This window comes from Scomber japonicus, chromosome 18 (genome assembly GCF_027409825.1).
Source record: "Scomber japonicus isolate fScoJap1 chromosome 18, fScoJap1.pri, whole genome shotgun sequence".
NCBI classification, from domain to species: domain Eukaryota; kingdom Metazoa; phylum Chordata; class Actinopteri; order Scombriformes; family Scombridae; genus Scomber; species Scomber japonicus.
In genome coordinates, this window is record NC_070595.1 from 18,394,425 (window position 1) to 18,407,399 (window position 12,975).

The window sequence follows — 12,975 nt, forward strand, 5'->3', positions numbered from 1 at the left end:
ATGAAGGAACAGAGTAGACATGCCTCTTTGATCCTCACCCTCCTCTGTATGGGGAGCCTGCTGACCACTGTCACCTGGTACTTACTCGACAAGTAAGTGTTAACCTTCCTAACCACATATGCTGTAACTGCACTTTAATGTCATGATTTATTTCACAATACTACCTTAAATACGTACTCTTAAAAGTAAAGCTTAAAGTGGAGAAATATGGAAAATGTCATCAAAATTAATTAAAATGTAAAAGAAAAGTTATAATAAGAATACTATAAAGCATATATTTAAGTAATGTATAACAATAATGCCAAAATCATGTTATAAATTATAATAATGTGTGTTGTACTTGTCAATTAACAGTCCTGAATTTTTTAATAAAAGAAGTGTTAACTAATCACAAAGTAAGTTAGTAAGTGAGTTACGTATTACGGATTTCTGCCTTTAATATAAAGTGGAAGGAAGTATTTTTCAATGCAAACAGCCTTGTTTGCATATTGTACAATGAAATCTAAAGAGCAGCTGAAAGTGAAATTGGACAGACTGGAACCAACACTGACCTGAAAATAAATACTTTTTAGTTTGTTTGTTTGTTTGTTTGTTTGCTTTTGTGTGTCTTTTTGATACTTTTGTTGGTTTCTAGTCCTATAGTCTTACAAGCTACAGTTTTTTGGAGAGATGTTCCATGAATGTTAAGCCGAGAAGTGTCACTCCATAGCTTGTCTGCCTGTCATTGTCACACTGATGTACATGAAGTGTCCATATACAGTAAAGGCTGGTTGTCAGACTGCTTCTGCTCTTTAATTCTAGGGCAGTTAATGGGTAAAGGTATATTCACCCAACACTTGCCGCATTTCAATATGTGTATTGTAATAGAAATGATTAAGTTAGAAAAGCTTTCGGACTGCAAAATAATGAGAATATGGCCACCATTTATATTTCATTTTTTTCTCTTTTTCTTCTAATAGTTAGTATTGACTTAATTGTGCTCCTCTTATGTCTGTGCTGCTATGCAGTATTAACATTGCATGTAATCTGTGCTGTAAGACATAAGTACAGGGACAATGGAAGGATAGTGATATTGATGTTCTTTTAGGGTCAGGTAAAAGGGTTGGTTCAAATTTGCACATTTGTTCGGGTGGGTTGAGTTCACTTGTTTGTTAATTAATTGTCAGAATTCTATTTTTTCTATTTTTCTGTTTGTACTTTGTGAGTCAATTAGAATAAAATGAAAGACTGCTTCATGTAATGAAAATAATGATATATCCACATGAAATCAATGTCTGTTGCACTTTTGCACATGTGGGCACAGCTTTTACTCATCATCTTTGTTTTCACAGTAATGTGGAGCTTTACAAACCGCCACCTCAAAAGAAAGGTCCCGGCAAGCTGAGTGATGTTTGCAAAGGCTGTAGGTGAGAGCTAGCACTCATGGTTTCTGCTTAAACTTCCTTCAGTTGGATGTTTATGTATGTCACCTAAGTGTGATATGAAAACTTGAATCTTTCAGTGCTGATCATGAAGTAGGGCACATTCTCTGTCTAGCAGTTCAACTTTTGCGATGAAATATATTTGTATATTCATATATTCTGGAAGAAATAGAAGTAGATGACATTTTTAAAGATTTGAAAAAGGTTATTATACTTTTTTTCATGGAAAAATCATATCTGACACACATTATTGTTCCAAGTAGTGTATGTCTGTATGTCTGCAGGGGATTTTCAAGTGACCTTTTTGTTTATGCTTTCATCAAATTAAATCATGTCCCCACCAGGGAATATACATCTGACTCTGTGTGTGTGTGTGTGTGTGTGTGTGTGTGTGTGTGTGTGTGTGTGTGTGTGTGTTTGTGTGTGTGTCTCACAGGGAAGTCATCGACAAAGTAAAAGAGCATTACTCTCAACCCTGGAAGAGGCAAGAGGACAATTCTCAAAAACTTAGGTAAAAAAGCCAACATCCTCTCAAAGGTTTAAACAAATATGTATATGAGATTCATTTCCTTTTTCTATTAATGGAGAGAACAACTATGTAAGGAGAAGTAAAACATGCGTTTAAAATAGAGGAACTTGTCCTCAAAATAAACATTCACCAGTGTGGCCATGTGATTTATTGTAACAAACAGTCTTCATCAAGTACCCAAGACTGCTTTTGTCCAGTTAGATCTTTTATGGAAGTAAAACTGTGCACCGGTGCCAATTCACACATCTCTTATTTAACAAATTATGAAGCTATAATCTTCAATAAAGAAAACTAAAGTGACCCATCAGTCAGTGTCAACAGTCCTGACCGCTTTCAAGGACTATTTAACAAAGTCCTTGTGTTTCCCCAGAGCTCGGCTGAAAAGCAAGTGCAATGGCTTCGACAAGGCCATCGTCACCCAGGCCAACACTCCAGTTGGATCAAAGCTTGTGTACGACGGTGAAAGGAAGAGGAATCTCAAGGTTACCAAGGAGATTTTCAGCACATTCGCAAAGGTATGCTGCTCATCATTCACAAATCAGCTGTTTGCTCATTGTCTTGTTTGTTCCTCAAATGTTGTGCGATTGTTGTATTTCTTGTCATGTGTGACCACATGTTGGCATTTTAAACAGGACACAGCACGGTTTACATTTGGTGCTGGAGTTAAACTGGGCTAAACAGTTCTTTAAATACATTTTTGGTTTAATTATGCACCTGGGCTAATACAAATAGTGTGCGTTACCTGTCTGAGAATAGAATATGAGACTTAGAAAGAATAGAAAATTAAAATCAGTACAATTAAGGACATGAAATCACTTGATCAATAAATATGATCATAAATTGTATATCAGTTGTCAAAAATACAATATAGGTCACAAGCTGGAAACAGATAATAACAAAGACTCCAAAAAAGGTATGAAAAAGTCCCTGTATCACAAGAAAAACGAAGTTGTTTGTTAATACCCAGCTCTAGTCCAACTAGGGTGGATCATTCAAACATGTCTGGATTTTCCCTTGGGAGACAGGCTCTGTAATGTAAATATCCAGTGTCTCTCTTCTTTTTAATGAAAAGTCATGATCTTCACCCCGAGGTGGCACTAGGACTTGTTCAGTGCCACAGAAATAAAGTATGTCAATCTGCGTCTTTACAGTACAGCGTAGTAGACAGTGTCCCGTTACTTATCAAAACCCACGTCAAGAAAATGTACTTTCACATGTAAACTGGAGATTGTTATTTGTTATTTTAATTGTCATTTTAAAGAAACCCGTATTTAGATTAGCATCGTTAAAAACACAGATCGAGTCCATACTTGTCATACTTGACATTGACTTGACATACTTGAGTAATCTCGTTGTCAAAACTGAAATAATTGTAGGTTACATCATGACAAAGGTGGCCAAGTCCATTATGAACTAGTTAGGGGGATTTTCGGCATGATCTTGGTTCTCCAAATAAAAGCTAAATTCATCCTTGATACCATTTGGTGACCTGGAGGATTCGTTAATGATTTGTGTAAAAAAAACTGACCTCATTGGATGTTGACAAAAAAGAAAGTAAAAAATCAGACTTGGACATCCAACCACGTTCTCTAGCATTTTCTAAGACTTTTTGAAATGACAAGGTAGGATCTGGAAGAAGTTTTCTACAATAGGTATCGTTAGACAATTGGGACAAAATCTGCTAATATTGCGTCTTGTATAGCTACACATCGTGCCCCCCTTTTTCCTGAAAAGATATCTTAGTTTGATATGTCTAAAGAAACTAAACAGATCCACTTTTTCCTGCCAAATGCATTCGTACTCATTGGGTACAAAAGATGCTCCGTTGGACATGAGAGATGTTGATTTCGTGCCCATGGGTGTTGTCTTCGTCTTTCGTTTGCTTGGTCTACACTTGTTATTCGCCGGTAGTGGCTGCTGCTGGTAGTTAAGAAAGAATCTCTGGAGGATTGGTTGAGCTGGTATTGCTGTCACACGTGAATTTGCTAGATGAATCCCCCATTGACATCCTCCTCCAGTTGTTCCCAGGTGTCTGGGATGATGCAGCTGAGGAGGTGGAGGTGTGTGCGTAATTGCGCACTTGCCGGTTGACAGAGGGTTATCGGTTCTTAGTTTCCCAGCTGTATGCTTAATTTCTTTGGTAATATTCTGTGTCTCTTCTATATTACTTTATTTTTGTAGCGTGTAATTTATCTTTGTACCTGGCAATAGTGTCTTTTATTGGTTTTTCAATGTCAGTGAAGGTATCGCCGAACTCATCGCATCTTCCTGTGCCTGGATTTGGCCTTAAGTTCTTCAGCCTCCTTGGTGATCTGTTCAGAAATTAATAATATCAAGTCCAATGAACTCTTGTGGAGAATAATTTCTCCAGTATTCACACATTATGGACCCATATACATCAACAGGCGTGTCCCTTTTTCAGTTGCTCATATCATTCTTTTTTAGTGGTACTTGTGGGGATTACAAACGATGTGGCGCAATTCTGTGTGAACACATTTATCTGGAAAGGAGGTCACATTCCGGTCACGCAACAGATGAGGGTGCTCAGGGTTTTTAGAGAAAGAGGAAGGGTTTTTCCAAAAGTAAAAGGAATCTCTGCACACCTTAGTAGGAGACAGTTTGTTCTCACATGATACAGTTTGTTTATTATGTTACTGCTGGTTTCAGTCTCTCAGATCTTAATCAGACATACTGTATCAAGGGCAGCACGTTCACACTGCTGTGGAATCATTTAGTGAGAGGACCTGAAATATCACTGACTCTTTTGTTATGAGATGATTAAAAAACATTCAATATTTAGGCAAAGAATCCCAGTTTTGGAAGGGGGAACTATTTATCTGTAGTTAAATGTTTTCGTGTATGTTTTATTTTATGTGATTTCAACATACAGTTTAGAACATATGTTTTAAAGTTAAAGTTGTAAGTCATTTTTGTGGAATCAGAGAGGAACTAATCAGTAATGGCCATAGTCGTTTCCAGGTAATTATTAGATAATAAATAAACACATTTGTTGAAATAGCAAACTTTTTAATACTCGTTTTGACCTCTGGTAGTGCGTCTCTGAAAGCACTGAATCAGAAAATAAAGTCACATAGTAAAGGGCAAGTGATTTAAAATATTATACACAACAATGTAATATAATCTAAAATTCTCACAGCTCAGAAGATTATGTTTCACCTCTACCATTCAGTGATAATTGGTTGTCTATTCAATTGACTTTTTAACCAGATTTGTTTATTTAAATGTTTTGGAAAAAACATGAATAACTATAACTATGAGTCACTTCACTTCAATACCTTGTTTTACAGGAAAAGAGATCTTATCACTGCTTTGAACTGACAGTATGCATTTCCTTCTTTAACATGTGTAAAGTTCACATTATATTGACACATTATTGTTTGACTTCCACCTCAGGTCACATCTTTATTGCATCAACTTTGAAATAAAACTGAAGAAAATACTCCTAGTACAAGATTAAATAATGAAAAAATTGAACAAAACAACACTTGTAATAAAATGTATAAGACATGTTGGAAATAAAACCGTGTGGCACCAGTGGTCTTTCTAAAAAAGATAAAAAGTCACATGTTATTGATTTGTTAAGCCCCATATCTTCAGACAGGGAGCTTCAGAGTAAAGTACAGTCACCTCCAGCCTTTACCTGTAACTTATTAACAGCCAGAATGGCCCTAAAACAATGTATAGCCTTCTCAAAATCAGGAAAAACAAGAAAAATACTAATTTATGGTAATAAAATGGTAAAAGAAAATAAATAAAAATGCCATTGAATTAACCAAGTGAAGGAAATGGGAACAGGTGGACTTGAACAATGCAATGTTTTTCGCTCCACCGCAGGTTTCCATTAAAAAGGGTAAGGTAAATATTAGCTAGATTATACATTGCTTTATCCCGTCATTTGATATGTTTTCTCTCCAATGTGTAGTCCTTTTGTTAACAGGATCTGTCTGTATTTGCCTCCTGCTCACTAACCACTGTCACAAACAACCCATTGGCATGACTGGGCGCATTGGAGACATTTCCAAAGAGCACACTAATTAATTAAATTGCATCACCACTTCTCATCATTACATCTAAACACTTCCTCCTACTATCCTCAACAATGGACTTAATATAATATAATAATATTATATAATAATATAATAACGTTGAAACTAATGACTTGTTGTTAAAATTTCCCTGGTGGTCACTGATATTCAGCGGGGAGGGACATGAACACGTTTTACCACTTCAGGTTGGATGAGATATCCTCAACAATGGACTTAATAATAACGTCGAAACTAATAACTTGTTATTAAAGTGCAAAGGGCACACAGGATACAGGAAAAGCAGGTTAGACTACAGGAAGGGAAAAATACATATGCTTGTTTGGTTGATTATAAGAAAGCCTTCAATCAGTTCAGTTCAGTTGCTTTCATTGTCTCCTAAGTGAAACTTGGCTTGCTGACAGGTTAAAAAAACAGCTATCAAAAACATATAAAGAACTGGCTGACTATTGGATCAATAGAGACAATAAATAATAAATTAATATATTCTGGTATAAATGGTACATTTTATAATCCCATCAAAGCCTTGTGTAAAGCTCCAGTCTCATGTCTTGGACATTGTTGAGGATGAATTTAATTTTGTATTTCATTGCCCTTTCTACAGTGACTTGAGGAATTGTTTGTTTGAAAAGATCCAATCGAAAAATCCTGATTTATTTTGGTTGTCTAAAGTTGATATATTGAATTGGCTCTTTAAGATTTTTTGGTTTAGCAAGATTTATATGAGAGGTTTGGCTGCTAAGACAGAACATTTCTGCCTTGTAAACTAAATGTGTTGCTGTGTTCTCTTTGTGAATTTGTGGAATTGTATATTATGATTTGATTCATGGTTAGTCAATCGATCAGTCAATAAATCAATCAATCAGGTAAGGTATTGAAAAAGACACAGCCACAGCTCTGAGGGTGTGTCCCCAGAGAAAAATCCCCACCACTCAATGATTTTACCACTACTGGTTAAGGCGCATTGCTCACGGCACATTCTCTGAGTGCTTGGGGTGTGGCCAATTCTTTTTTCCACGCTAGATTAAGATGATGTGCATTGTTTGACGCACTCAAATATTAAACTACCATGTAAGCCACTACAATTCACATTTCACCCACAGCCCGCAGTATGAGGTGTGGCCTTACTATCGATTTACATTTGACAAGTATGAAAACCACAATACTGTTGAACATCTTGAACTGTTAGAAGAGGCTAAGTTTCATTTCAGAGGGTGACATTTTCAGTAATGTGTGTTCACTCTAGTGCTGGGTATCACTTCACATGCTCTGAAATCTGCCTTTTTAAGATATGTCATAACAGCCTGACCAGATCTGTCCTGTTTCAAAGGTTCAAAGGAGAAATGCAGCCTTCTCTTGTCTGGTTTTGTTAGGGAACAGTTGATCTACCTTACTAACCCTAGTATCAATAAAAAATAATTTCACTAGCAAGGACCACACCATCAACAAAATGTGTTTAAATGATTTATTAAGAACAAACAACAAAGGGTGTCGTCCTACACCAGAAACTACATTAATGAGCTTCAACAATGGACCTGGCGAAGTCAGACCAATCCAGCATGTCAAATGATGGGTTATGTAGTCAACAGTGTCAAAAATCAGATGTCCCTCCATCAAGATGTCTTTTTGTCTTCAAAGAACAGTATATCCTAAATAATGTTTACTATGTCTTTAATTTGTTTAATGATTGTAATAGTAATTCATTGTCTGTTGAATCCAGGAGCATCCTTTTGCAACTAAAAAATTGACCATGTGTGCTGTTGTTGGGAACGGCGGTATCTTGAATGACAGCAAGTGTGGAAAGAGCATCGATTCAGCTGAGTTTGTTATGAGGTGAGACAGAGACGTCCAGTGGATTTAATTGAAATGTTGAGGACAATTAATCAACACCTTTACGCTCATCTCATTTCTGTATATTCTTTGTTGGGGATTTGTTTTTTTCAGGTGCAATCTACCACCTTTGAAAAATGGCTTCGAGAAACACGTAGGCACCAAGACTGATCTTGTGACAGCAAACCCAAGCATTCTCCTACAAAAGTGAGTAAAAAGATGAGTCTCATTTGACTGCCTACTAGTAATATACTTCCTCTCTTGTTACTTCATATCTGCTGTTTTTTTTCCCCAGGTATGGGGGTCTAATGGGTCGTCGCCGTCCGTTTGTGGAGAGTCTGCAAACCTATGGAGACTCTTTGCTTGTCCTTCCTGCCTTTTCCTATGGCTTCAATACTCCTGTGTGCATGCGGGCAGTCTACACAATTGAGGACTTTAATAGCCCTGCTCGTCCCGTCTTCTTCAACCCTGGGTACCTTATGAATCTGACCGCCTTCTGGGGCAGTGAGGGGCTGAAAGCAGGACGTCTCAGCACTGGCTTAATCATGACTAGCATTGCACTGGAAATCTGTGACAATGTGGAACTGTATGGGTTCTGGCCCTTCAGTAATCACCCATACGATTATTATTCCTTGTCTAATCATTACTACGATGACTTGAAGGCTAAGGCAGTGCATGCCATGCCTGCTGAGTTTAACATCTTGTTACAGCTGCACAGACAGGGCTTGCTCAAACTACACCTGGGATCCTGCTTACCAATTAAAAACTAGTTCCCACACCTGGGGACAGATGACAGTTCAGGGGTGCAGCACCTTGTCTGTAGCATCTGGATGAAGCCAGTCACTCATGGAGTCTTCCATCCAAGCAATGTGGATGTTTGAACTTACGGTTAAAGCTGGCCTATCAGCAACCAAGACATTTGCACAGAAATAAAAATGCACCAACCATAAGACTATAAACATTCTGTATCTACAGCTGTATTTATTACGACAAATGTTCCAGCTGGTGTCTAGAGGGAGTTATTTTGATATGACTGGGAAGCCTTTGTGAGGCCTTGTTGGGGGGGTTTACATCACAGTGCCTTATGTTAAAAAATGATTGACCATAGGATGTTTTTATATCAAACTGAATGTAATTTAAATAATTTTAAATACCTCCTTTTGCATAAACATTTTCTGGTTGAAACATTTGAAAGCACCAGCAGATTGAATGTAAAGTTACTTTTTTTTTCCACTTTTGAAAAATCTTCTGGCAACTTTACGTGTTATTTTTTCCTTGTCACTGACACCGCTAAGATGTGGTACAAGGTACAGATAATGGATTTGTCACAAAACCCTTAACTGGAAACCACCATGCTTGCATTAGGCGGGCTGTTATCCTCAGATGACCTTGAATCAAGGTTGTAACCAAGGACTAGACAGAGGTGCCTCAGAAATAATATTATTAGTAAACACATTCAGGGGATCTCTTCTTACAAACGTGTCATACAGGCTTAGGTGCCATGCAACTGAAAATGTTACCTTTCACTTTCATACTCTGTCTTACAATGTCTTTTTTGTTATACAGATTTATATTTATACAAGCTGTAGGTGACCAATTTTGGAATTGTTCGACTTTATAATTGTGTGTTTGTTGTTGTTTGTTTTTGTGTGTGAATGACATGAGGAGAGAAGGAATATAAAGTTTAAATGAATAAATATTTATCAGAAAGTTTATCAGTATGTAATCATTGGTTAAAATGGAATTCACTTATCTAACCAGAGAGGGGAGGACTTTTTTCCACAGGCGTCTCAGTTTGCATGATTTAATGTTGCTGAGTCATTAAGTGTCCCAAACCTGCTGAGAGCTGTCACTGCAGTATTTCTTTTCATGGAACCAGTTTGTGCTTATTTCATGGCTGGAACACCATATGATCCAGGGATTTATTGGCTATTGATGCTTTGATTCTTTTTTTCCCATTTTCCTACAGTTTAATACAAATTTGAACCCGGTATAAGATATATATAGTATGCTGGTATAAAGTATTTGTACATGCATGAATCCATATTGATATTTATTTTTATTATTTGACCTTATGTTTTGCCATTTTCCATACAGCTATGATATCAGTGGCTAAACCTTACACTTCGCTAAGTTTCTCTTGTGTGTCCTGCTGGAGGGTATCCCCCCCGTTACATGTATACCAGACATGCAAACATCTGGATGATGAAGGGGGAAAAACAGACTAGGGAAGCCCCTGAAAGCTCTGAGGCCCTCTCATTCATAACAATTCATGATGGTAGCTTGTGTGTGACGTTTCGGAAATTACATCCACGTTGGGTCAGTGCATGCGGCCAATTAGTCCATTAATGATGATGATGAGGGTGAAATGTTTGTTTCTTTTTGGAGGAAAATAGCCTGCTGCCACAAGTTGCCATCCCAGAGAGCGCTCGTGTCTGCAGTGACCTTGTTGTACATCCAGCTGCAGCACTCCAGGGACAGTTTTTTTTTCAGAGAATCACAAAAACATACTTTCCATTTCCTTTTTTGTTGTCTCTTCTCCAGGCAGTTTTGACTGTGAACTCATAAAAGATGACAGAAACACAGTGGAAAAAGAGACAGAGGACGCATATTTATCCTTATGTACGTCAATTCCAAAGTATGACTGGAAGATTTTAGAACATTTATCATGCTTGCCTGTAGTGAGGAAGTTTTTTTTGCATTATTGAATGGAATTTTTAAAAATCAGTGTCTAACTGGAACCAACACTGAGCTCTTAATGCATTAATATAATTTTAAGCCTCACAGACTCAGATGTTCTCTCATCACAAGTTGAAGTTCAGCTGTCACCAAATGAACTGCCAAAGTGACAAACAAAATGACATAGCTAACATGAGTTGAAGTGACATCTCTTCAGTCTCCTGTGTTGTTCCTGCCAGTGACACAGCATCAGCCCACGCCACTGTAATTCTCCTGATAGGACTCCAGAGACCCCCTGCTCACACATCTCATACTGACAAAAGGATCAGGGCAATACTCAACATTTCAAGACTGGGAATCATTTTATTTCTTCACATTAAAAAAGAAAAGATGTAGACACTTAATTCAATATTCATTTCTGATTTATTTTTTCTAGGAAAATAGGTCTTTTAACATGCAAATCAAATGTATTCATCAAAGAATATGAAAAAAAAATCCAAGGGATACCAGAATGGCACTCAAAGAAATGTATTTTACAAAAGGCATAGAAAAACACACAAACACACAAAATGCATGTATGATTCAGAGTTTGTACTGGTTATACCACTAATTTTATTGTCACATTCCCACATGGGTGACTATGAGAAACATGTAGGGACACAACAACGCCTCTCTACAGTCTTTCTTCAGACATACTTTCTCATTCAGTGTTCAAATTTTTGTCTTGTACAGCATGTCAGTGTTCACTACAGTGATCATTAAGGAAAGAATTCGATTTCTATGCCATGATTGTTTTTCCACTGTTAATCTAATAAATGCTGATAACATCAAACACCACAGTTGCGTCACACTTGAATCATTCCCACAACTGCCAGGTCTCACAGATAATATAATGCCTTCCAGTTCCAAAATATCTGTCTCTGCAAAGGTGTGTCGGTCCAGTGACATCACCCTTATGCACTCCTACCTACTCCTAACGTATTGTGACACACTAGATGATTATCAGTGCTGGATAACAGGTTCAAATTCTTTTGCATTGTCAGACTGTAAGCATCAAGTTGTACTGCACATGTTTTTGCTTTTTATGAGTCTTTAAAACAGCCACAGGCACATTTTGGAGACACATGGGTTTCAATGGACAGCAACAATATGCTGAAAAATAAACCACTTCTTCAAGTCATTTCTATCCAATGAGGACACTGTCTTTATTAGCTTTCTTTCTCAGTCGCTCAATAGACAAAAGAAGACAGGCCTAGACAAATACACAATAACTGTGCCACAGGGAAATTCTTTTGACGTGGATAGCTGCCCAAATTCCTCACTTTTCCCGAAAAACCAATCTCAGCAACACAACCTAGAATAGTATTTGGTTTGTACGGCCAAGCTGGCAGCCATGTAGACTTTAAGCAGATGGGGTCTTTCAGTCCCCCAACTGCACCTCCTACAAATTTAACTTCTTTAGACAGGAAGTTGCCCTCTGGTGGCCCTTGCTTGTTTTAACTGCAGAGTGTGACCACCTACATGCTGTCTACAGTTTGTTTCCATATTCAAACAGCAGTAAATACTCAAGAAACTTTGTCTCCTGGGGAACTATTTAATGTGAACCGATTGGCCTTCAGGAGAAAAGATTTACTTACTGGGAAACTCAGTGAATTACCTGTGGCTTATTAGAATCAGCATGATGTAAGTGGGGACAGGGTCACTGCTTGGAGAACAGCTGACTGAAATGCTTGGGTGATTAATGTGCGTCTGTTGCTGGCTGAGTGTGCTGAACAGACATAGTGTCTATTGGTAAACATACCTCGCGCCTTCTACTTAGGCACACTGTTGTCACATGAGAATGTATGGGTGGTGGGTTGTTCAGTTACTTAACTATTCAATAAGTAGGGTGCAGATCTTTCATCAGCAAGGACAGAACTTGGCAACTTTTCAGGTTTGTTCCCACTCACTATTCCCTGTCATGAAATGAGTAAGTAATCACTGCTTGCTTGGAAATCTACTGTGGTGCAAGGCTTGGGATGTTTTTAAAAATTTGACACTTACTGTCCTTTTCCCAACTGATTTCATCAGCCAGTTTGTCTCCACACGCAGCTGTTCAGCAGATGTCAGAACAATGTCGGAAAAAGGAATAACACTGTTTATCAAAACACAGCCCAGAGGGTTGCTACATACATTAAATACCGATACTGTAACATACAAGGAAACGTCTGGCTTTTTTTTTCTTTACGTCATGAAGTTACTGTAGCCTACACTTTATAAAAATATATTATGTCATATTTCACATTTTTTACAATTGGAAGGCAATTAAAAACACAATAACCATAAATACCCATACAACTAATTCATTTTTAAAAGAACTTGTTTTCTTGATATTTTATTTTTACAAAACCTTTATTGAAAAAAAGTGTTCTCATATAAAACACTGGCTCCATTTAGGAGTTTGGTATTTTAA

General features: G+C 37.4%; 1 protein-coding gene across 1 annotated transcript; it reads left to right on the forward strand.

The window, feature by feature from the left end:
- On the forward strand, positions 1-9,326 carry st8sia6 (ST8 alpha-N-acetyl-neuraminide alpha-2,8-sialyltransferase 6). The gene is made up of 7 exons (XM_053338888.1): positions 1-92; positions 1,332-1,406; positions 1,858-1,932; positions 2,321-2,465; positions 7,735-7,847; positions 7,959-8,051; positions 8,140-9,326. Exons 1-7 carry the CDS (start codon positions 1-3, stop codon positions 8,612-8,614), a joined length of 1,068 nt encoding a protein of 355 aa, XP_053194863.1. The 3' UTR covers positions 8,615-9,326.
- Positions 9,327-12,975: the final 3,649 nt, after the last annotated feature.